The sequence below is a fragment of the Dasypus novemcinctus genome, chromosome 3 (assembly GCF_030445035.2).
Source record: "Dasypus novemcinctus isolate mDasNov1 chromosome 3, mDasNov1.1.hap2, whole genome shotgun sequence".
NCBI lineage: Eukaryota > Metazoa > Chordata > Mammalia > Cingulata > Dasypodidae > Dasypus > Dasypus novemcinctus.
The window spans coordinates 6,036,721-6,062,280 of NC_080675.1; the positions used below are offsets into that span (position 1 = coordinate 6,036,721).

Below are 25,560 nucleotides of genomic sequence, written 5' to 3' on the forward strand. Positions count from 1 at the left end.
CCGCTGCCCGCTGCTGGGAGACAAGGGTGGCGCAGGGCGGCCGGGCTCCAGGCCTGAGGCCCCGAGACCCCCTGCCCCTGGGGACCCCTCAGGGCCAGGCAGAGCAGGGCTGCCCCCGGGGACGCCTCAGGTCAGGAGAACGGGGTGCCCCACCTCACGCTCCCACAGGACTGTTCCCAGAGCCCCAGCGGGCCTGGGTGGGAGAGAGGAAGTCACCATGCGTATTTGTTGCTGAAGTAACTCACGAAATAGCAAAAAACACTCATTTATTGAGCATAACGCAAGCTGCTCACTGCTGGCGGTACCAGTCCTCGCGGTGCTGATACAAACAGGCGCTTGTGTCCATTTTACAGAGGAGGAAACCGAGGCTCAGAGCGTCGAAGGCGGGTCCGGGCCCCAAGGAAGAAGGGGAGCCCCGCGCCGGGCTCAGTGCTCTGGGGACGCTCAGTGCCAGATCTTGGCGTCGCCCTCCCAGGAGCAGGTGGCGAGGACGGAGGGCAGCACGGGGTGGAAGGTGGCGCCGACGCAGGCCTGCGCGTGCCCGGGCAGCGAGCAGGCCCGCCGGGCCGTGCGGAAGCTGTACTGCAGGGCGCGGCCGTCGGCGCTGCCCGTCACCAGCAGGTCGCCGTCGGGGGAGCACTCGCAGCCCACCGCGTAGCCCTCCACCTGCGGGGCGGCACGGGCGGGCGTGAGCCGGTCGCGGGGCGGGCCAAGCCGAGCCCGGGGAGTGGGCAGAGCGGGACCCGGGGCCTTGGCGGCCACCTGGCAAGGCCGGCGTAGCGGGTCGGGTGGGTGCAGTGTGCGGCCGGGGCCTGGGCTCCCCCTGGGTCACCAAGCCCGTCCCTCGGCCGGGGGTGGAGGCCTCAGGGGGGAGGGGACGGGGTGGAGCTGGCCCCCTCCCCCGCCTAGCCGCCACCCTGCCCGGAGCCTGTTCGTGGGCGCGGAGTGATCTGGAAACCCCTTTCCTGCCCGCAGCTGGGCCTGGGGCGGGGCTGGCAGTGGCCCTGGGGGGACACCCGGGGAACGGCGAGCGGGGCGGTGGCCGCGGCTGGAGGGAGGGCCCGGGGTGGGTACCTTGTGCCCCTCGTAGCGCCGCCTCCTGCTCATCCGGTAGGGCCACACGGCGGAGAAGAGGGCCAGGTAGTTGCCGTTGGTCTGCGCCAGGAACACGGGCTCCCGCGGGTGCAGGGCGAGGCTGGGGCAGGTGTAGCGCTCCTGGGAGTAAGAGGCCACGTGAGGCTCGGGGCGCGCGCTCCCCGGGACCCCGCCCCCCTCTGCTGGCCTCTCCCGCGGCCGCCACGTGGCCACTGGACGTGGCGCAGGCCCGTGGCCTTCCAGTTCAGGGGCACAACCCCGCACAGGCCTCCGGGGACTGAACGCAGGTGGGGGCAGGGCCGCCCCCCCCGGGGCTCCCCCCTTTACGTGCTTCTGGGGGCCGCCCACATTCCCGTGGCCAGTGGCCCTTACGGAGGCTGAAAAGTTGCCCCGTCCCCAAAATGTGCCCGCGCCCAATCCCTGGACCGTAGGTGGTCCAGAAAAAGGTGGGATCAGGTTGAAGACCTTGAGATGGGGTTACCCGGCCACAGAGGAGGGGGCGACGGGGAGGCGGAGCAGAGGGGTTCGCGGGGGCCGGGCGGGCTCCGGAGGGGAAGGGGCCCCAGTGCTGCCAGGGGAGCACGCCCTCGCCGCGGCCGGGGAGACGCACGCTGGCCGTCGGCCTCCAGAGTGGCGAGGCCACTTGCATTGTTCCAACACCCGCGGGTGTGGCCGTTTGTCCGGCAGCACGGGACGGGGGCACCCGGGGCCGCGGCCCTCTCCCTCGCCAGCCTCTCCGCTGCCTCTTCCGCCCCCCTCGCCCCTTTCGAGGGCCCCTGTGATCACGCAGGTGACCCAGGCGCTTCTCCCGACTGGAAGCCACTGGCTGGCACTTCCCCCTGCCCGCGCAGCCTCCTGCTTCTGCCATTCTGGGGGATCAGGACACGGGCACCTCCGGGCCAGGGAGTTGGGGGTCGATGCGCGGCAGCCCAGACGCTGCCCGGGCCCTGCGAGGAGGGCTCGTGGTGTGAGCCTGGCCCGCCTCGGCGCCGACACCCAGGGCGGGTGCCAGCGGGCACTGGCTCTGCCTCACGCAGCTCGTCAGTTCCGGTGTAACTTCTCCCACACCCAGAGCTGACCAGGTCACTCCCCCAAATCCCTGCACTCCCACCTAACTTGAGAAGGGCTGCCCACACCACGTCTCGTCTGAAGCTCCCCGTGGGCGGCCCAGCCCCTCGACCCTGCCGCCCCCTCCCTGCCTCACCCCCTCGTCGCCTTGGCCACTCGGCAGCCATCTCCACCGCCTCCGCTCTCAGCTTGGCCCACCCCAGGTCACGGGGACCCCGGGCCCTGCCCCTACTACCCCCTCCCCAGGTCACGGGGACCCCGGGCCCTGCCCCTACTACCCCCTCCCAGGCCCCACGGGGAGCCCGGGCACCGCCCCTGCTGCCCCCCACCCCAGGTCATGGGGACCCCGGGCCCTGCCCCTACTACCCCCTCCCAGGCCCCACGGGGAGCCCGGGCACCGCCCCTGCTGCCCCCCACCCCAGGTCACGGGGACCCCGGGCCCCTGCCCTGCTACTCCCACCCCAGGCCCCACGGGGAGCCCAGACACTGCCGCCGCTACCCCCACCCCAGGCCCTCAGTCCCTGCCCAAGGTCCTCACAGCTGCTCCTGGGTGGAGGAGGACAGACTTGGGGTGACTCTGCATCACACTGCTGTGATGGCTTCTAGTCAAGAGGCTATGGCAGGGATTTGGGAGACCCTGGGGAGGTCAGCCGAGACCAGCAGGCAGCTCGGAGGAGCCAAGGGTGGGCCCTGGCTGGAGGGCAGCAAGAGGCCTGGTCCTCCGGCCACGGGGACCTGGACCCCGCCAACGGCCGCCTGAGTGTGGGGGAGGACCCCGCGCCCCAGGAGGGCCCTGCGTGCAGCCTGGGGACCCTGAGCAGAGGCCCTTCCAGCGGCCTGGACTCCGCGCAGGCCGCGAGCCTAAAGCAGGGTGCTCCAGCCTCCCGGCGAGGGGGCTTGTTCTGGGTATGGCCCACCTCCCCCCCTCAGCAGCGGGCCCCCAAGGGCGCCCCCCCAGGTGGGCAGAGTGGGAGGGGGGCAGGCGGATGAGCAGTGAGGGCCCGGGGGCTGCTCAGAACCCGAGGGGGAAGCCGCGCTGCAGGGCGGGCCCAGGCACAGACGGACCTCGGCTCTCAGCAGCGCGCTGCACTGTCCCGAAATCACACTCCAGCTCAGCGCAGGGCACGGAGGGGCGTCGGGACCTCAGAGTGGACCACCGTGCCCGCCAGAGTCCCCGGGGCCATGGGGCCGGGCGAGCCCTGGGCCTGACCGCAGGGGGAGAGGGGAGGGTTTTCTGAGGAGGCGATGGCTCCGGCCGCAGTGCTCGGCCTGTGCCGCCTGTCCTGCCCTCCATGGCGCTCTTGGAGGCAGCACACCCTCCTCCTACTTGGGTGTCCTAGAGGCCTGCATGGAGTTCTAGAGATGAGTGGGCTCAGGGGTCATAGAGCCTCCAGGGGCAGGGAAAAGCTGGGGACGGGAGAAGGTGTGGCCGTGAACCTGGCCACACTTTAAAATTCAGGGTGGGAGGATCAAAGAGTTTAGCCATGGCTTGTGTGAAATCTCAAAGGGTGGTGGTGGTGGTGATTGTTAAGGTGGTGGTGGTTGTGGTGGTGGAGGTGATGGTGGTGGTGGTGGTAGATGTGGTGGTGGTGGTGGTGATTAAGGTGGTGGTGGTAGTGGTGACAATGATTGTGAAGGTGGTGGCAGATGGTGGTGGTGGTGGTGGTGATGGCTGTGGTGGAAGAGGTGATTATGGTGATGATGATGGTGGTTGTGAGGTGACTGTGAAGGTGGTGATGGCTGTGGTGGAGATGACGGTGGTGGTGATGGTGGTGATGACAGTGACTATGGAGATGGTAATGGTGATTGTTAAGGTGGTGATGGTTGTGGTGGTGGAGGTGATGGTGGTGATTTTGGTGATGTTAGTGGTGATGATGACTGTGAAGGTGGTAATGGTGACGACTGTGATAGTCATGGTGATGATGATGGCGATTGTGATGGTGACTGAAGGTGGTGATGGCTGTGGTGGAGATGACGGTGGTGATGATGGTGGTGATGAGAGTGACTATGGAGGTGGTGGTGGTGGTGGTGAAGGTGGTGCTGGTGCTGACAGAGGTGGTGACAGTTTCTCGAATGCTTGCTGTGCCTGGCTCTATGCTGAACTCTTCACAAGTGTTATCTCTTAATTCTCAAAACCCTATGAGGTGAATGATAGGAGGAAAATGGGAATCGGCCAGGCCAAGTGAAGGGTCGAAGGCTCCCTGCTTCTAAGTGGGGAACCCAAGCTTGAACACAATGGACTGACCTCGGGCCCCTGCTCTGAACTTCTGAACCCCAGTACCTGCCAAGCTGCTGAGCACCGAGTGTCAGAAAGCCCTTCTGCTCCAGCTGCCTGGCGCTGGGGACAAGGGCCTCTCAGGAAAAGGACCAAGGCGTGATGTGGTCTTGCCCACGGCTCAGGGTGGGCTGCCCCCCACGCCTGTGCTGTGCTGGAAGGAGAAAGCGGGCGGAAGGTGGGAAGCTGCTGGTCAGAGGAGCCGCGGGGGCTCTGGCAGGCGGCCTGGGCCACACTTCCTCCCCCCGGGCCTGGCACTGCCCGGCAGCCCCTGCCTGCGGGGTCTCTGGGCCTGCGGGGGCTCTGCAGCTGCACAGCCTCCCACAGGAAGGCCCCCGGGCTCGCGCCCGCGGAGGCGCGCTGGTGGCTGGCGCGCGGGCCGGCCGGGCTGCTTACGTGGAAGATCTGGTTGGAGATCTTGGCGGAGCTCCGGAAGTCCCAGGCGATGATGGTGCGGTCGGCCGAGTCCCGGCTCGAGGCATCGGTGCTGCTCAGAAACTGGGAGCCTTCCTGGAGGAAGAGGATGTCCAGGGTCTGCTGGACGGTCGCCTTGTAGCCTCTCACCACCTGCAAGAGCGGGCCCCGTCACCCGGCGAGCCCCAGGCACGCAGGCAGGCGCCCCCCGGGAGGGGCCTGGGGGTGCTGAGCACCCAGGGGGGGTGAGGGGAGGCGTGCTGGGGGGGCGAGGGGAGGCGAGGGGAGGCGCGTCGGGCAGCGCACACCCAGGCTGCACCTCCCCGAGCCGCGGAGCCAGGGGTCGGGCACCGTTGGGCCAACGCTCTGCGAAGTTCCTGGGACCTGGGTGGGCCTGGACGCACCCCACCCCCCACCATCGCACAGCCCCCTCTATCAGCAGCTGGGCCCAGGAAGCGCCTGACCGCCCCGGCCGCACAGGTCTCGCAGGGGCCAGTGGGTGCTTGCTGGAGGGCCCGTGCTGGCCCACGGGGACCCAGAGGGCAACCGGCACCCACCATCGCCGGGCTCACGTCTGTGAGCGGGTCTCGCTTCTGAAGACGTCACCTGATTCACAACTCAGGGTCCCGGAGGAGCAGATGGAAGGCAGGGGCGAGCGTCCTGGAGAGCGTCAAAGCAGGACAGCTTAAAGGCCTCTAGTTTCCCGTCACCGTGGCTGCCGTGTCACAGCCCGGGCTCGTAAACGAACGTTAGTAAGGATGGAGCAGTTGTTTGCTTTCTTCAGGGCGTTTTATCCACGCAACTTCCATTCCGAAACAACTGGTTTGGGGCAGGGGGTTCGGTGCACAGACTAATGCCTCCACTTACCAACTCGTGGGTGACACTACGTGAAACTGCAGTACTGCAGTGACAGGCAGGGCGCCCACCAGCCGTAAGGGCTCCTGCGCAGGGGTGCGACCCCGGCCCCGCTCCACGCCGGCTTGCCAGCACAGGGCGCCACCATGTGGCCTGAGCAGAGACGCGCGGGCCCTGGCCCCGCCTGCGTGGACCGAGCCAAGCCTGGCAAATTACAAACGAAACCGAGTCCTGGTTTTTGAACTTGGCTCCTAAAGCGAGGCGTACTTTAGATCCCTCTCCTGCAAAGGTGCGCGGGCCAGAGGCACGCTAAGTGCAGCGCCGGCAGTTCAAGACGGGGGTACCCCCTCTCCCGAGGCTCCGGGAGCAGAGGGGGCTGGCCAAAGCCGCGGGCTGCCTCCGCAGTGCAGCCCCCCAGCCCGCTTCCTCTCGGGCCAAAACGGTCCTGCCGGCCACGCCCCGCCTCTGTCAGCAGGGCGCAAGCCAGCGCCTTCATGGGTGGCCCAGGAGCAGCGGAGGTGGGAGCCCTGACAGGGGCCCCTAGAAAAGGCAGGGCAGCCTGCTCCGGGGCGCCTCCCTCCCCCTTCCTTCCTCTCCCCTTCCTTCCTCCCCTGCTCCCTCCCTTCCTGCGTGGAGCTCCCAGGGGCCCCGGGGGAGCCCTGAGCAGGCCCGGCCAGTCTCAGTGCCTGGGACGGCAGGGGGCAGGGGGGCTGGGGGCGCTCCGGGCCACAGCAGGGGCCGAGGGGGCTGCTCCTGCCTGCCCGAGGCCTGGGGGCAGCCCCACAGCCCCACATCTTGCCCCAGAGGTCCTGCCACCTCCAGCGCACGAGCACAGCGCCACCCCAAGGCAGTGCCCGGAACTACCTCGTTGGGGGGAGCCCCACCATTACGGCTCTGGAGCAACCTCTTGGGCAGCTCCCGATCCATCGCCCGCCCCCGCCCACGGGGCCTACCCACCTCCCCCCAGCCACCCCGTGCCCCAGGCCTAAGTCACCTGGCCCTGTCCCCGAGGCCCCCTCCATTGCCCCAGCTCAGAGGAGGAGCAGGGAGCTCAAAGACGGCCGGACACGAGCTGCCGGGGGGAGCAGGCCCGCAGGCACATGGCCTGCCGTGGCCGGGCCCGGAGGCGTGGCTCCTCCCGTGGCGGGGGCACCGTGGGGGGCGGCCGGCGGTGCTCCCCGCTCACGGCAGGATGGTGGGTTCAGTCCAACTCCTGGCCACGTGCTGAGGCCCGAGGTGCCACCGCGAATGGGGGCCCATCAATCCCCCCGTCACATGAGGTCAGAGCAAGGGCCCAGGACCCAGCCCCGACGGGGGCCGACCCTGCCGCTGCGCCGCCACTCTCAGGAGAACGCAGGCCGCCCTTCTCTAAGCTCCTGAGCCGGCTGGCAGTGGCCACCTCATCAGCGCAGCGTAAAAGCTGGTGAAGGGAAACAAGCCGTGCTATGGGCGGTCCCCGCCAACGCGCCATCGGGGGGGCCTCGGCGCCCGACACCTGCCTCACCGCTGCTTGGGCCGGGGGAGCAGGGCAGCCGTCTGTGCTTCTAACTGCACCGAGAGCTGGCGCAGCCCACCCGGGGGCGAGGGCCGGTCCAAGAGCGAGCCTCCCCCCGGACGCCCGACAACCAAGGGCCGCTGCTGAGTAAGCGCAGGCTTGGCCACAGTGAGGGGACTGTGAGACTACACACGGGGGGGACAAGAGCCACCGCCAGGACCGGGAACAAGCGGCCGCTCGGCCCGGCGAGCTCCCCGCAATGCGTCCGAAGGCAGAGCCCCCTTCCCCGGGGTCCTGCCGCTTCCACAGTGCGTGGGGCTGGGGCGCGGCTGGGCCAGCCCAGGGCAGTAGGCGGGGCCTCGGGAGGGGCGGTGGCCAGGAGGCGGGCCTGGCTGGTCCTGGCTCAGCTGGTGACCGTGGGCCTCCGAGCCTCTGAGCACTGCTGGGCCTCAGGGAGGACGGGCAGGGACACCCAGCTACCCGCCTCCCCCCATCAGCCCTGTGCACCCCCTGAAGGCATGGGGGGCCACCGCTCAGGGCCCCAGAGGACCCTGTGCGTCCTCAGCTACCCACCTCGGCTACTGCCTGGCATCCGGGACTGTAAGCTTTTGGGACAGACGTCCTGTCACCCACAGTTCTGGGTCCCCCTTGACCAACACCAGGCCATCAGTTAGGATTGTTACATTAACGGCTGGATAAATGAACGGACGAGCAAATGAGTGGATGGGTAAATGGAGGGACGGGTAAATGAATGGAAAATGAACAAAAGAATGATGAGGAAAAGTAGCAGCCCGCGGTCTCTGGTTCCCAGCGACATCCTAGGCCTTGGGGTTGAGCCGCCGCTACCAGCTCCCGAGACCCCCTCGGGGACACGGCCGCCTGCAGCCCCCAGTGAGCCAGGCCCTGCCCTGGCCCCGGGCTGGGGCAGAGGAAACCTGAACCCCTCGGGGCGCCTGGGAGAGCAGAGGGACACTGAGCTCAGCATCGCCTCATCGCGAGCCCTCCAGCCCCAGCACTGCTGGTGGGGGGCTCTCCAGCTCCTGGATGAGTGGGGGCACCGTGGAAAAAGCTGAGCTTTCGGCAGACTCCGGTATCAGGGCCTGGTGGCCCATTACCGGCTGGCGACTTTAGGCCAGTAAGCCGACCGCCTGTGCTTCCGTCTCCACATGGGCAAAGCAGGATAATTCCAGGAATGGCATCCTGGGGAGCAGGCGTGGCGGTGCGCCTGGCCACGTGCGGCACCTGTCGGCGCTCACAAACCCTCCCGGGTCAGCTGGAGCCGGGGTCCTCAGGACGGAGCCGTGGGTTCTTGGGTAAGGCATCAACTCCCGTCCCCAGAAAATGAACAGAACGGTCTCGTCAAACGCTAAGGTGAAACAAGTCTCTGCTCAGAGGCAAATGAAGGGGTGGCAGGCACCTGAGGGAGAGGTCAGGGCCGGTTTCTATGTTTACACTCACAGGTAAAAGTAACCAATGCACAGATAGTGTCAAAAGTGCCCCGGTGATCAAATTCAAAAAGGATCAGAGGGAAGGAGATGTGGCTCAAGCAATTAGGCGCCCGCCTACCACATGGGAGGTCCTAGGTTCGGTTCCCAATGCCTCATAAAGAAGACAAGCAAAACAGACAGGCTGGCACAGCAAGCTGACGCAACTAGATGATGCAACAAGGAGACACAACAAGGAGATACAATGAAAGAAACAACAAGCAGGGAATGGAGGTGGCTCAAGCAACTGGGCGCCTCCCTCCCACATGGTAGGTCCTGGGTTCGGTTTCCAGTGCTTCCTAAAAAGAAGACGAGCACACATTAAGAGCACACAATGAACAGACACAGAGAACAGGCAGTGAGCACAAAACAACAAGGGGGGGAGAAATATATTAATTAATTAATTAATTAGTAGGATCAGTTTACGTTTTAAAAAAAGAGAGAAAAGAATAAATTTAAAAAGCCTGTAAACACAAGAAGAAAACCTGACTGAATTTCTCAATAACTTATGAGTAGGCAAAGCTGCCTGGCTATGAATCCAAAGGCAGAAGCAATGAGAGAAAAGACAGGTAACTTGGAGCCCATGAAAATAACAATAAAAAAATACTTCTGCATGGCAGAAAATACTGGAAGGTTAAAGTAAAAAGACAACAAACTTATACCAGAAGGTTAAAGTAAAAAGAAAACAAACTTTTGGATAAATATTTGCAACTTAGTGGCAAAAGGGATTGTAAAATAGAAATAGATAGCAAAGACTATATAGCTCTACAGAAAAATGGGCAAAGGGAGAGAACAGAGTTTATAAAAAAGAAATGTACATGATCTCCCAATCTTTCTTGCAACAAGAGAAATGCAAGTTAAAATTACAGTGATATATCATTTCTCACCTACCAGTTTAGTAAAGTCCAAAAGGTTGACAAACCCTCTACCACATGGCCGTGGGCAAACTCTAACACAGCGCTGACAGAAATGCAAAATGTTACATTCCAATGGGAGAGGATTCTGACAGCATCCATCAAAATAACACGCATTTTTACCCAACAATATGTGTGATGCAGCAACCCCACTTGTAGTAAATTATCTCAACCCCACTTTTGGTAACACTGGCAAAATTTCCAAAACATATAAGCAGAAGCCCATTGAAAACAGCACTATTAGTAAGAAAAAAATCACTGAAAAGAACCCAAGCATACTTCAATAAAGGACTAACTGAATGAGCTTTAGTAAATCCACACTCAGAAATACTACATAACTGTGAAAAAGAATGAGGAATATCTCCCTATCCTGCTATGGGGTGATCTCCAGGAAATCTTATAAAGTGAAAAAAGTAAGGTGGGGGAAAAGGTATGTATGCTATGAAACTGCTTAGGTAAACAGAGAGGTAATACGAATATATCTGTGTATTAACTTTTATTTAAAATAGAAAGATAAGCCAAAAACATTGATACAGATTAAGAGATATAGAGACAGAGATAGAGATAGATGAAGATTGTCTATAGAGGAAAGGAAGAAACAGAACGTTGCAGGAAAGATTAGGGTTAGAAGTTAGATTACTTCTTTAAATGTACCTTGTTTTACAGATTTGACTCACAGGGGTTACAAATTTTTTCTAGAAAGGGAAAGATGGTAAAAATTTTAGGCTTTGCATATTCTGTCTGTGTGTGTGTGTGTGTTTTACAACTGTTTAAAATGTGAAATCCATCCCTAGGTCAAAGCCCATATACTAAGAGGCTGCAGGCTGGATTGGGCCCACAGGCTTTAGTTTGCCAATCCCTTCTCTAGACCCATGTAAACATCTTATAAAACAACGACTAAAAAATACCCAAATTTGGCAGAAAGCATTAACATATAAATACACATGAATATACAAGAAGCTCAACAACCGACCCCCAAATAAAAACTCATACACATAGCATAAAGTACTAAAACACAGCTACAAAAGGAAACAAGGAAACAAGGAAGGAAGGAAGGAAACAAGGAAGGAGGGAGGGAGGGAGGGAGGGAGGGAGGGAGGGAGGGAGGGAGGGAGGGAGGGAGGGAGGGAGGGAGGGAGGGAGGGAAGGAAGGAAGGAAGGAAGGAAGGAAGGAAGGAAGGAAGGAAGGAAGGAAGGAAGGAAGGAAGGAAGGAAGGAAGGAAGGAAGGAAGGAAGGAAGGAAGGAAGGAAGGAAGGAAGGAAGGAAGGAAGGAAGGAAGGAAGGAAGGGAAAGAAAATTTAAAAAGACACATGACATACAGTGGAGGAAAGACACAATTAACAGATGACTTCCCACAGGAAGTTGTGGCGGCTAGGAGACAATGGGATGATATGTCCTGTGGCAGATTTTATTTATTTTTTAAGTGGCCACAGCACTTCAGGCTTCAATGAGAAGAAATGCAGAAAAATTAATTGTGGTGAAAAATCAATCCACCTGCCAGAGTCTAGTGGAAGGGAATTCTTTGTTACATGTTCACCCACCCTAGACTAGGTGGAAGTGACTTAAATATTTTTAAAATTAAGCAGGTCTATTCAATCACCAAGATGCTTCTGAAAATGCATTTTATTACAATTTAAAACTATTTTTTTAAATACAGTTACCACTGAGTGATTTCTACATTCATGTGAAAATTATTTATTCATTAGCCAGCACCAGATGCATGAGCTAATTATCTCTCTGATTCCTTGCCTTCTGTTTGCAATATAGTAAATGCGTTGTTTAAGGGCTTTAAAAACATTCAAGCTGTTGGAGTGTAAAAAATGCTTTGTATTGATTTGTGCTGTTCATAAAATTTTTCTAAAACACAGGACATGGAAGGAAGGGGCCATTGGACAGCTAATAAAACATGATTTGCATTGAAGGGGAAAAAAGGCCACAGCAATATTTCTGGTACCACATGCTCTTAAAGGTACTTGCCACTCTTCATCAAGAAATGGATTCAACTTCCTGTCTCCTTGACATTCAGCAGGTATCCACGACAGAAGTGGTGCTGTCTGAGGCTGAGCCATGGAAGGAGAGGAGGAGATAGGCTTCTCTTTCTCAAGATGCTCACCACTGGAACAAGGACGCTCAGAGCACACAGAGAAGTCACCTGGAGCTGCACGTCCACATGCAGGACCACCCCAGCCGAGTGCCCATGATGCAGCATCATACAGCAGAAATATGAGTGGGTAAGTCTTGAGATGCTTCCAGTTCCCAGCCTTCAAGAGGCCCGATCCGAGCAGACCAGAGAGGCGCTGTCCCAGCCAGTCCCTGCCCAATTTGCAGACTTGAGAGCAAAATAAATGTGGTCATTGTTTTAAACCACAACATTGTGGAGTGGCTGTTACACAGTCATACTAAATAGGACATATTCAAGGCGATATAATTTTATATGCGATAAAACTATCCTTCAATAATGAAGTTAAGGACTTTTGCTTCTAGCCAAAATGGAATAACAGAGACCAGATCTACCCGCTGACCTGAAGCAACTAAAAAACTGGCTATCAGATCTTGGATATAAAACAAAGCAGGACAGTGTTCCCTGAAAAAGGAGAATCAAATGGGAGAAACTCTACAGTTGCCTGAGCTCGCTGCCTGGAAGGAGCTTTCAGAGCATAGCTCAGGGAGGGCGAGCCCAGGAGGAGGCTGGCAGTCTTCCTAAGGTGGGACCCCAAAACGCCCCGGTGGCTGAACTGCACAGCTCAGAAAGACAGAATGGAGGCTGCAGACGGTCCTGGTGGAGTCTTCAGCTCTGTGCAGTCCACCTCTAGAGTTGGAGGATGCTCACGAGGCTGGAGGACGACCCACCTGAGAGGAGCAAGGGAGCAGCCTCGGAGTTCACATGCTCCCACCAACCAGAGGGAAAAAAATCTCCTAACTTATGGGAAAGTGTGTATAATATTCATAGGGGCATTTCTTAAGAAGAGTGGCCAAATCAGCCGTGGATAAAAGGATGCTTCAGTGCCACCAAACACATCTTAGCAAGCCTCGCGTGGTCAGGAGAATGACACATCCTAATCATCAGAACGTGTGACCGTGTTACCTTGCACAGCATGGAGTTAAGTGCAGCTGGAGGTGAGGCTGCTAGTCAGCTAACGGCAACTGAGTAGAGGAGCCTGGATTACCCGGGCAGGCCCAATGAAACCACAGAGGTCTTGTAAATGCAGAAGAGGGATACAGAAGAGTTGAGACAGACTCGACTGTCCATTGCTGGTGTGAAGTCAAAGAATACAGAGACCCTCTTTCTAGGCAAGAAAATGGATTCTCCCCTCGAGTCTCGAGAAGGGGCTGCAACCCTGCCAACACCTTGAGTTGTGCCCACTGGGATTCATGCCAGACTTCTGACCTCCAAGACTGTAAGACAAAAAAATGGTGGTGTTTTAAGTCACGATGATTGAAGTGATTTGTTACAGCAGCAACAGGAAACTAATGTAACTTAAAAGGATCAAACTGTTTTCAAGGAATGCAAATGCTTCCTAGAAGAACGCTCAAGAATATTCGTAGGAATATAAAAATAGCCAGGACCCAGTAAGGCAAAATTCAGTGTCTGGCACACAATCAAAAAAATTTCAGAGTGAAAAGCAGCAGGAAAATATAACTCATAATAAGGAGAAAAATCAACCAACAGAAAGAAACCCAGAAGGACACAGATGATAGAATTAGTAGACCAAGACATTAAGGCAGTTACTAGACCCCTATGCCATATGTTTAAGAAGGTGGAAGAAAGAAAAGATAGGCCGTGGTAAGTAGAGACATGGCAGACACAGAGGAGACCCATGTTGAACTTCCAGAGATGAAATACACGGTGTTTGAGGTAAAACAGTACACTAGATGGGACTAACAGTTGATGAGACACTGAAAAAGAAAAGATTACTGAATTAAAAGACAAGGCATTGAAATTATTGAATGTACTACAGAGAGGAAAAAGACTGAATTTTTAAAAATGAACAAAATCCAGTGTCAAGCCAACATTGAGTTGGAAGGGAAAGAGAGCAGGAAAAAAAAAAAACTGTTTTGAAGAAATGCTGATTAAGTTTCCCCAGATTTGGTTAAAGGCCTAAATTTAGAGCCAAGAGGTTTAGCATACTACAAATAGGATAAATTTAGGGAAAACCAAGCCTCACATCACAACTGAACTGCCGAAGACCTTTTTACAAATCTTGAAAGCATGCAGGGGAACAACAACTTGAAGTACTATGAATTTTTCTTCAGAAACTATGGAGGCCAGAAGACAGTGGAACATGTTGAAAGTGATGAAAAAAAGGATGTATCTACCCAGAATTTTATAGACAGCAAAAATATCCTTCAGGAATGAAGGTGAAAAGTAAAGACATCCACCAATGATGAAAGATTAAGTGAACTTATCATCTGTCAACCTGCTCTACCTAGAACAAATGTTAAAGGAAGCTCTCCAAGTTGAAGGGACATGATATCAGAGGAAAATTTGGAACCTAAGGATCGAGGAAGCGACTGCTAAGGGATGTGGAGTTTTTCTTTTTCGAGTAATGAAATTTTTCCAAAAATTTTTGTGATTATGTACAACATTGTGATTATACTAAAAGCTACTGATTATATGCTTCGGGTAGATCACATGATACATGAATATATCTTAATAAAACTGCTAAAAAATAAATAAATGGGCAAGAATAGCCAGAAATAGCAGCCATGTACAGCAGGGGAATCAAAGAGAGATTGAGAGGCAAAGAATTTTCTTGTTTGTCTGCTTTTTTGTTATTACTATTATTATTGAAATAACAAAAATGCTCTAATAATGATTGAAGTAATGCAAGCACAACTATGTGATTATACCAAATACCATTGATTGTACACTTTGGATGAAGTGTATGCTTTATTAATATATATCAATAAAATTGGTTTGTTTAAAAAAATGTAGAAATTGAGGAAGAGCAACAGAAATGGTAAATGACTGGGTAAATATAAAAGATTTTCTCCTCTTAAGTTGTTTACAATATGTATTACTGCTAGAAACAAAAATTATAACAATATCTGGGAGGAATGTCTTCAGTGTGTGAAGATGTAGCCATATCACAATGATAATATAATGGGTGAAGGTAAAAAGACCTATATGGTTGGAAGAATTCTACATTTTACTTGAAGTGACAAAATATTAACAATAGGTAGAATTTTGAAAAATTAGGAATGTATATTAAAATTTCTAGAGCAACCACTAAAAAAATAGAGACATAAACAGAAAGTTAACAAATAAATTAATATGGTAAAATAAAAAATGTTGAAATAATCTCAAAGAAGGCAAGGGGGGGAAGAGGAATAAAAAAGAGTATGAGAAAAAGAGAAAAATAATAAACTAGAAGGCCCAAATCCAACCATATCAATTATTCATTAAATGTAAACAGCCTTAAAACATTGACTAAAGGACAGAGATTATTAGATTGGATTTTTTTTTTAAAGACTGAGCTGTATCCTGTCTACAAGAGAGCCACTTTAAATATAAGGAAATAGATTATAAATAAAAGGATGGGAAATATACCATATTAAAATGAATCTAATAAAGCTGGGGGCTATATTACTATCAAACAAAGAAAACTTCAGAACAAGGAAAACTACCATAAATAAAAGAATAGTATGTAGTGATAAAAGGGTCAAATCATCAAAAACTAAATATCCCAAATATGTATATACCTAACGTGAGAACTTCAAAATACATGAAACAAAAACTGATAGAACTGAAAGGAGAAACAGACAAATCCACAGTTTCATCTGGAGATGTTAACATTTCTCTATATGTAACTGAAAAGCTAATATTGATACATACGCTCATGTTAGAAAACTACACAAGGCCAGGGAAAGGACACCAGAAAGAAATAAGCAACACACTCTCCAGATCTCACACAGGGTCAGAATTTTTCATGTTGCCACTTTGTATAAATCTGTAACAAATAACTTTGATGAAACGGATAAATTCCTTGAAAGACATACTATCAAAGGTCATGCAAAAAGAAATAGAAAACCATAACAGCCCTATATTCGTAAATAAAAAATATTTGAGGTTTCAATCTTCCCATAAAGATGGCTTCATTAGTCAACTCTAACAAAACATTCAAGAAATAATATCAATTCTATACAAACCTTTCCAGAAAAAGAGGAAGTAACACTTCTCAATTCATTCTATGAATTACCCTGATACCAAAACCAGACAAAGTTATTACAAGAAAAGTACAGACTAATATCCTTAGGAACATAAATACAAAAGTTCTTAATAAAATTTTAGCTAATAGGTAAAAGGGATAATGTATCATGGTCAAGTAGGATTTATCCCAGCAATGCAAAGTGGGTTTTTTTGTTTGTTATTTTGTTTTTTGCACACTAAACATGGGTTTATTATCCAACATAAAGCATTTAGGTTAAACGTGAGGAAGAGAAAACATAACTTATAGAACACTCATTTTTTCACATATGTAAAAATTTTAAAAACTAATCTTTAATCAAGAAATGTTTAGTTATGATTTAACTGAAGGTGAATCAGTAACTCATAATCACTGAAGGTGGACTTTAAATGCCATTTACAAATTTCTGACCAGACAAAATTGTCTTTTTGGAATTTTGAGACTGTTTAAAATAAGCATATAAACAATATTAAAACAAAGACTGTCCACTACCAGTGACACTACTGCTCTCTATCACTCGCTTTGGCAAACTGAGTTAAGCTCCTCTGACTTCTTTTTTTTAAACAAATACATTTTATTGATACATATTAATAAAACATAAATCTGCCCAAAATGTACAATCAATGGTTTTTGGTATAATCACATAGTTGTGCATTCATCACTTCCCTCACTTTTAGAGGATTTTCATTATTCCAGTAATAATACTAATAATAAGTAAAAACCAAACAAAACTCATCACCTCTCCACCTAGTATACTTCCCCTTCAGTACATAGATGCTATTCTGTTTCCTTCTAACATATTTGTATTTATATTAGTAAAACAATCTTACATATGCATTTATAAGACATTTTTGGCTATTCAGGACCCCTTACCCTTCCAAATAAATTTGATAATTGGTTTTTCCATTTCGGCAAAAAAGGCTGTTGGGATTTTTAATGTGATAGTGTTGAATCCATAAATCAGTTTAGGTAGAACTGACATCTTAATGATTTTAGTCTCCCAATGCATGAACATGAAATGTCTTTCCATTTATTTAAGTCCTCTTCAGTTTCTTTTAGCAATGTTTTATAGTTTTCTGAATATAAGTCCTTTATGTCCTTGGTTAAGTTTATTCCTAAATATCTGATTTTTTAGTTGCTATTATAAATGGAATTTTTTTTTCTGATTTCCTCCTCAGATTGTATATCAGTGGTGTATAGAAATGTTATTGATTTTTGCATATTAATATTGTTCTAGTAGCTTTGTTGTGGATTTTTCAGGATTTTCTAGATATAGGATCATGTTATAAGTGAACAGTGAAAGTTTTACTTCTTCCTTTCCTATTTGGGTACCTTTTATTTCTTTCTCTAGCATCAGGCTCTAGCTGGAACTTCCAGCACAATATTGAAAAACAGTGGTATCAGTGGGCATCCTTGTTTTGTTCCTGATCTCAGTGGGAAAGCTTTCAGTCTTGCACCTTTGAGTACAATGCTAGCTGTAGGTTTTTTATATATGTGCTTCACCATATTGAGAAAGCTTCCTTCTATTCCTATCTTTTGGAGTGTTTTTATCAAGAAAGGGTGCTGTATTTTGTCAAATGCCTTTTCTGCATCCATCGAGAGGATCATGTGATTTTTCTTCTCCAATTCACCAATGTGCCTTATTACACAAATTGATTTTCTTGTGCTGAAACCACCCTCGCATACCTGGGATAAAATGCATTTAATCTTTTAATGTGATTTTGGATTCAGTTTGCAAGAACTTTGTTGAGGATTTTTACATCTATATTCATTAAAGATATTTGTCTGAATTTTTCTTTTTTCATAGTATTTTTATCTGGTTTTGGTATTAGGGTGATGTTAGCTTAATAGAATGAGTTTGGTAGGATTCTTTCCTGTCCAATTCCTTGGAAGACGTTGGCAAGCTTGATTTTGATCATCTTTGAATGATAGATAGAATTCACCTGTGCAGCCACTGGTCCTAGGCTTTTCATCTGTGGGAGGTTTTCTGTTTTTTGTTCTTATCCACCCCCCTCCCCCCGCCCCTTGCGGCTTTTTGCGTGCTGTCTGCTCTCTGTGTCCATTCGCCGTGCATTCTTCTGTGTCTGTATTTATTTATTTAATTTCCCCTCCCCCCTTGCGGCTTTCCTGCTGTTCTCTGTGTCCACTCACTCCGGGCTCTTCTGTGTTCTTGTCTCCCTTCCTTTTGTTGTGTCACCTTGCTGAGTTGACACTCTGCAGCAGCGAGCCTGCCTTCACAAGGAGTCCCTGGGACACAAACCAAGGGCCTCCCATGTGCTAAACAGGAGCTCATCTGATTGAGCCACAGCCGCTTCCCTGTGGGAGGCTTTTGATGACTGTTTCAATCTCTTCACATGTGACTGGTTTGTTGAGGTCTTCTGTTTCTTCTCGGGTCTGTGTAAGTGCTTTGTGTGCTTCTAGGAATGTGTCCATCTCATCAACATTGTCCAGTTTTTGGCATAGAGTTGTTCATAGTATCCTCTTATGATCTCTATTATTTCTGCAGGGTCAGCAGTAATGTCTTGCTTCTCATTTCTGATTTTATTTATTGCATCTTCTCTGTTTTTTTCTTTGTCAGTCTAGCTAAGGATTTATTGCTTTCACTGATCTTCTCAAAGAACCAATTTTTGGTTTTGTTGATTCTATTTTTTGTTGTTGTTCTCAATTTAATTTATTTCTGCTCTGATCTTTACTATTTCTTTCCTTTGGCTTGGTTTGGCATTAGTTTGCTTTCTTTTTCTAGTTCCTCCAGGTGTGCAGTTTGATCTTCAATTTTAGCTCTTTCTTCACTTTTAATATAAGCATTGAGAGCTACAGATTTCCCTCTCAGCACTGCCTTAGTGGTGTCCCATTTTGGTATGTTGTGTTCTCATTTTCATTTGTCTCAAGACATTTGCTGAATTCTCTTGCAATCTCTTCTTTGACCCACTGATTATTTAAAAGTGTGTTGTTTAATCTCTATGTCTTTATGAATTTTCCCTTTTTCCATCCATTATAGTTTTCCAGCTTCATTCCATTATGATCAGAGAAAGTGTTTTGTATAATTTCAATCTTTTTAAATTTATTGAGACTTGTCTTGTGACCCAACATATTGTCTATCTTGAAGAAGGATCCATGAGCATGTGAAAAGAATGTATACCATGTTGTTTTGGGGTGCAGTACTCTATGGCTGTCTGTTAGGTCTGGTTCATTTATCTTATTTTTCAAGCTCTCTGTTTCTTTATTTATCCTCTGTCCAGATGTTCTATCCAATACTGAGAGTGGTGTATTGAAGTCTCCAACTATTATTGTGGAGACATATATTTCTCCCTTCAGTTTTGCCAGTGTGTGTCTCATGTATCTTGGGGCACTCAGGTTAGGTACACAGATATTTAGTACTTCTTCTTGGCAAATTGCCCATTTTATTAATATATAATGATGTCTTTCATCCCTTATAACAGTTTTACATTTAAAATCTACTCTGTCTGGTATTAGTATCACTACTTCAGCTCTTTTTTTGTTACTATTTGAATAGAATATCTTTTTCCAACCCTTCACTTTTAACTTGTTTGTGTCCTTACATCTGAGGTGAGTCTCTTGTAGACAGCATACAGATGGCTCATGTTTCTTATCCATTCTACCAGGCTATGTCTTTCAATTGGGGAGTTTAAGCCATTAACATTCAGTATTGTTACTGTAAAGGCACTGCTTACTTCCTTTTGTCCTTTGGCTTTCTGTTGTCATATTTTACTATTGTCTGTCTTTTTACCCCGTAATTTACCCTTCCTAATAATCTTCATTGCTACACTCTTCTTCAAGTCTTTCACCTTTGCTTTCTCCTTTTAGGGTACAGCACTCCCTTTAGTATCTCTCATAATTCTGGTCTTTTCATAACATATTCTATCAGTTTCTGTTTGTCTGTGAAGACTTTGAACTCACCCTCATTTTTGAAGGACAGTTTGGCCAGATACAGAATTCTTGGCTAGCAGTCTTTCTCTTTCAGTACCTTAAGTACATCATACCATGTTCTTCTCACCTCCATGGTTTCTGATGAGAGGTCAGCACTTAATCTTATCCAGCTTCCTTTGTATGTGATGCTTTGCTTTTCTCTTGCTGCTTTCAGAATCCTTTCTTTATCTCTGGTATTTGTCATTCTGAATAATAGGTGTCCTGGTGTAGGCCTATTTGGATTTATTCTGTTTGGGGTGTATTGTCCTTCTTAGATATTGATATTTATGTCTTTCATAATGGCTGAGAAGTTTCCAGTCATTATATTCTCAAATATTCTTTCTGCCCCTTTTCCATTCTCTTCTCCTTCTGGGACACCAATAATGGATATGTTTGTGCATTTTGCATTGTCATTCAATTCCCTGAGACCCTGTTCCATTTTTTTCCCATTCTCTTCTCTTTCTGTCCTCCTGTCTTTTCCAGTTCAGATATTCTGTCTTCAAAATCACTAATTCTGTCTTCAAGCAATTCAAATCTACTCTTATGTGCCTTTAATGTATTTTTTTAAGATTTTACTTTTATCTATTTCTCTTCCCTTTCCCCCTCCCCCCATTGTCTGCTCTCTGTGTCCATTCACAGAGAGTTCTTCTGTGTCCACCTGCATTCTTATAAGCGGCATTGGGAATTTGTGTCTCTTTTTGTTGTGTCATCTTGCTGCATCAGCTCTCCGTGTGTGTGGCGCCACTCCTGGGCTGGCTGCACTTTTTTCACATGGGGCGGCTCTTCTTGCAAGGCACATTCCTTGTGCATGGGGCTCCCCTACGCGGGGGACACCCCTGCGTGGCACGGCACTCCTTGCACGCGTCAGCACTGTGCATGGGCCAGCTCACCACACAGGTCAGGAGGCCCGGGGTTTGAATCCTGGCAGGTGGACACTCTATCAGTTGAGCCAAATCCACTTCCCTCTAATGTATTTTTCTTCTCATCCATCATAACTTTCATTCCCATAAGCTCTGTTACTTTTCTTTGCAGGCCTTCAAATTGTTCTTTATGCTTGCCCAGTGTCTTCTTAATACCCTTTATCGCTCTAGTCATATTTTCTTTCAATTCTTTGAATTGATTTAGGAGAGTTATATGATTACCATTGATTAATTCTGTTAAATCCTGTACCCCTTAAGAATATTTTTCTTCCTCTGCTGGGCCATCTCTTCCTATATCCTATTATGGCTTGTAATTTTTTGCTGATATCTAGGCATCTGAATATGTTGGTGAATTTATTCTGAGGGACAATTTCTCTTTCTTATTGTTTTTTTCTCCTACAGTTCTTCTTTGATATTTGGTTCAACTTATTCTAAGTCTTTAAAATTGCCCAGCTTAAGTCATCAAAATGAGGCCAGGGACTCACTTATGGGGCACAGATTTTTCTCCCAGGAGTATCAAGAGACCCAAAAGCAGTTTTTGTCAGTGCACTTTCCAGACTGGCCAGCAGTTGGCACTCATTGGTGCACCTCTCCAAGGAGGTGTTTCAATTTCAGCTTTCCTGTGTTTTGGTTTGACCAGAGCCAAGATTCAAAGTGGGCTCTGCTAGCCGAATTCACTGAAGAGAAGTGCCCCTACTCCCCTCCCTTTTCCCTTCTAACAGCTGACAGGGAGAAAGAAATCTGCTCCCCTCTCAATTGGCTGCAGTGAGCCAGGGGTTTTACCCTGGCTTAATATTTTGTGGGTGGGGGAGGAAAGCCCCTCCTGGCTGCTGTGGGAGTTTGGTAACTCATGTTTGTTGTTTCAGGTTCTTTGCCTCTCAGGCCTTCACCTTCCTTTGAGTTGTGTAGCACTGTCCTGGTCTGCTGACCCCCAAAGCAGGTTCCTCAGACAGCTTTTGGCTCTTTCTCCATTGTTTTTGTGAGACAGTTGAGCCCTGCCAGCCTGCTCTGACTCCATCTTCCCAGAACTCTGCAATGTTGTTTTAATATGTGAAAATCAGTCAATAGAATTCACCACAGTAACAAAATAAAAGAGAAAAACCATATGTCAATAGATGTGGAAAAAGCATTTGACAACAGCCAACATTCATTAGTGATAAAAACTCTTGGCAAACTAGGAAAAAAAGGAAATGTCCTTAAATTGATAGGGGAATCTACAAAAAAAAACAAAAACAAAAAGAAACAAAAAACAACAGGGAGCAGATGTGGCTAAAGCAATTGAGCACCTGTGTCCCATATGGGAAGTCCTGGGTTCAGTTCCTGGTGTCTCCTAAAAGCAACAAAAACAAACAAACAACAAGCAAACAAATGAAAACGCAAAGGGGAGCCAATGTGGCTCAGTGGTTGAGCACCAGCTTCCCACATACTAGGTCCAGGGTTTAATACCCTGTCCCCAGTACCAAAAAACAAAATGCAAACAAACAAACAACAAAAACTACAGTTAACATCATATATAACTGTGAACAGAATGAATGCTTCCCTCTAAGACTGGGAACAAGGCAAGGATGTCCGCTAACTTTTATTCTATATGTTCTATAGGTTCAAGCCAGTGCAATATGGCAAGAAAAAGAAATAAAAGGCATCCAGATTGGAAAAAAAATAAAACTGTCTTTATTCACAGACAACGTAATCATCTTTATAGAAAATCCTATAGCATCTACAAAGAAGCTACTAGGAAAAAAAATAAGTTTAGCAAGGTTGCAGGATTTAAGGTGAATATAAAAAAATCCATTGTAGTTCTATATAATAACAATTAATCAGAACTTGACATTTAAAAATTCCATTTACAATAGCATCAAAAATATTAAATACTTAGGGTTAATCTGACAGAAGAACCTATGTGATAAAAACTACAAACATTGGTAAGAGAAATTAAAGGAGATTTAAATAAACAGAGAAGTATACTATGCTCATGGATTGGAAGACTGAAAATTGTTAAAATGACATTTATCACAATTGATCTATAGATTAGGTGCAATACCATTAAAAATCCTAGCCAGACTTCTTTGTAGAAACTGACAAGCGGATTGTAAAAACTGAAATGAAAAATACAAAGAATCTATAATAGTCAAGCCAGCTTTGAAAAATGAAGAACAAAGATAGACAACTCACACTACCTGATTTCAAGACTCCTTATAAGATTACAGTGGAAACAGTAGGGTATAGGCATAAGGACAAAGAGATCAACAAAGCAGAAGGGAAAGTAAGAAATAGACCTACATATTTTGTCATTCACCATATTAACAGAGTACAGGGGAAAACATACAGATGCAGTAAAATCATTTGACAAAATTTAACACCAATACATGATAAAAGCTCTCAGAAAGCTAAAAATAGAAGAAAACTACCTTAAGCTGGTTCAGGACATCTATAAGAAACCCATATCTAACACCACACTTAATGAAAAAGACTCCACGCTTTCCCCATAAGATCAGGAACAAGACAGGGAAGTACCCGCTTTCATCACTGCTATTAAACAGTGCACTGGAGGTTCCAGTTGTTCAATACAACAAGATAAAGAAATAATAGGAGTACACATTGGAAGGGAAGAGGTAAAACTGTCCTTAATGGCAGACAACATGACCTTGTGCATGGGAAATCCTAAGCAATCTTAAAAAGCTACTAGAGCTAAGAAGTGAATTTAGCAAAGTCAAATGATACAAGGCCAATAAAAAAAAATTAGAAAATGAAATTTTAAGAAATTCCATTTACAATAGTATCCCAAAACATGAAATACTCAGGAATAAAATTTAATACATCTAAACACTGAGAACTATAAAACATTGCTGAAAGAAACTAAAGAAGACCTAAATAAACAGAGAGATAAATTATGCTCATGGACCAAAAGACTCAGTATGGTTCAAGTGTTGATTCTCCCCAAATTAATCTATAGATTGGATATAATCCTAATCAAAATACCAGCAGGCTTTTTGTAGAAATTGACAAGGTTGTTGTAAAGTTGAAGTGGGAATGCAAAGAACCTTGAATAGGCCAAACAGTTTTGAAAAAGAAAATCAAAGTAGGATGCTTGCAATATCCAATTTAAAGATTTACTGTAAAGCTAAAGTAACCGAGAGAGTGTGGTATTGGCGAAAGGATAGACATATCAATCCAGGGAACAGAAAGAGATGCATGCCTAATGCTGTCAGTTGGTTTTCAACCAAAGCTCCAAACAATCCTAAAGGGAGAGGAAAGTCTTTTCAACAACTGATCCTAAAACAACTGGCTAATAGAAAATAAAACGGGCCCTTACTTCACACCATACACAAAAGTAACTCAAAATGGATCATAAGACCTAAATCCACAAGCTATCTATGAAACTTCTAAAATCAAGCATAAGAGAAAATCACACAAGAAGTGTGACCCACAAAAGGAAAAAATCAGTAAGTTGGACTTTATCTCAATTAAAAGTGTTTGCTTTTCAAAAGACACCATTAACAAAATTAAAATGTAAGCCACAGAAATCGAGAAAATATTTCCAGAATATATAAAGAACTCTTAGAACTCATTCATCATACTGAAAAATTTAAAATAGGCACAAGATCTGAACACACTTTTCACAAAAGAAGATATTCAAATGGTTAGTAAGCCCCATAAGAAGATGTTCAACATTCTTAGTCATCAGGGAAAGCAAATTAAGGCCACCATCAAATACCACTACAGACCCACTGGAATGATAAAAATGACAAAAGATGGACAATACCAAGAGTTGATGAGAATGTGGAGCAACTGGAACTCTTACACAATCGATGGGAACATAAAATGGCACAACTGTCTTGGAAAGTGTGGGGATTTCTTAAAAATTTAAACACAGGTGTATCACACCACCCAGCAATTCCACTCCCAGTTATTTACCCAAGAGAAATTACAATATATATTCACATGAAAATTTCTTCGTGGGAATGTGCATAGCAACTTTATGTAAAATAGTCAAAAACTGGAGACCGCCCAAAATGTCCACCAACAGGTAAATGGATGAACAAGCCATGGTGTGCCTATAAAAGGAAAAAACACGGATACACACACACAACATGGCTGAACCTCAAAAGCAAGCTGGGTGAATGAGGCAGACATAAGGGTACCTACTGCAGGATTCCATCTACATGACAGAAAGTAGAGCCGGGCGGCCCAGGGCTGTGGTGGAGGCAGGAGGGAACCAGTGGGGGAACAGAAGCGTGCTGCGGGGCTGGGCGGGGTGGATCGCGGTGCACACATCTGTCAAAACTAACCGAACTGCCAATAGCAAATGAGGACTGCTTAACTGTACATGAGTTATACAGCAGTAAAGTTGATTAAAAAAAAGAAAAGAACAGAACCCAGAGCCTACTTGAAGAGGCTTACTCACCAAATAGATGGCAATTTGTGCATCAAAATAATAATAGGCACAGTTGATTGAAACATACCAAAAATAAGGCAAAAATTAAAAACTAATTGGTCACCTTTAGAGAAGGCTAGGGAAACAACTCCTTATTCAGAAAACCTGTAAGTAAAGGAAAAGAACCAAGCCTTTATCCTGCCTTTCCTGTCCACAGGGCAACCAAGCCTAAAGCAAGCCTCACTTTACAGAAATAGTCCAGGACTTTACCACCCCTAATGACTTCCTGGATGTCGGAGTGATCATTAGTAACTGCGAAGACCATTAGGGGAGAGGCTGATGGGCAACTTTATAACGGCGGAGCAGGCTGGCAACACCTGGCCCCGGCCAATTACAGCTTCGCTGAGAATGGTGCCCCAGACCGGTGCATCGCCACTACGCATGAAATGTTCTTGCTAAAGAAATTGCCCAAATGAGATAAAATCTTCTTGGGGGGGAAAAAACAAAACCTCATCAAGCCTCTATATCCTCATTACTCAGATTAAAAAA

At 48.1% G+C, this 25,560-nt stretch overlaps 1 protein-coding gene across 3 annotated transcripts in view; it reads right to left on the bottom strand.

The window, feature by feature from the left end:
• Positions 1 to 249: 249 nt before the first annotated feature.
• WDR25 (WD repeat domain 25) overlaps positions 250 to 25,560 on the bottom strand; it is a 150,177-nt gene continuing 124,866 nt past the window's right edge. For all 3 annotated transcript variants that reach the window (XM_058291656.1, XM_058291651.2, XM_058291646.2), the window contains exons 5-7: positions 4,835 to 5,005; positions 1,075 to 1,215; positions 250 to 666 (exon numbers count right to left, since the gene is read on the bottom strand). In XM_058291656.1, the coding sequence (XP_058147639.1) occupies positions 445 to 666; positions 1,075 to 1,215; positions 4,835 to 5,005 (534 nt within the window). In that variant the 3' untranslated portion in view covers positions 250 to 444. The remainder of the gene's footprint in view (positions 667 to 1,074; positions 1,216 to 4,834; positions 5,006 to 25,560) is intronic.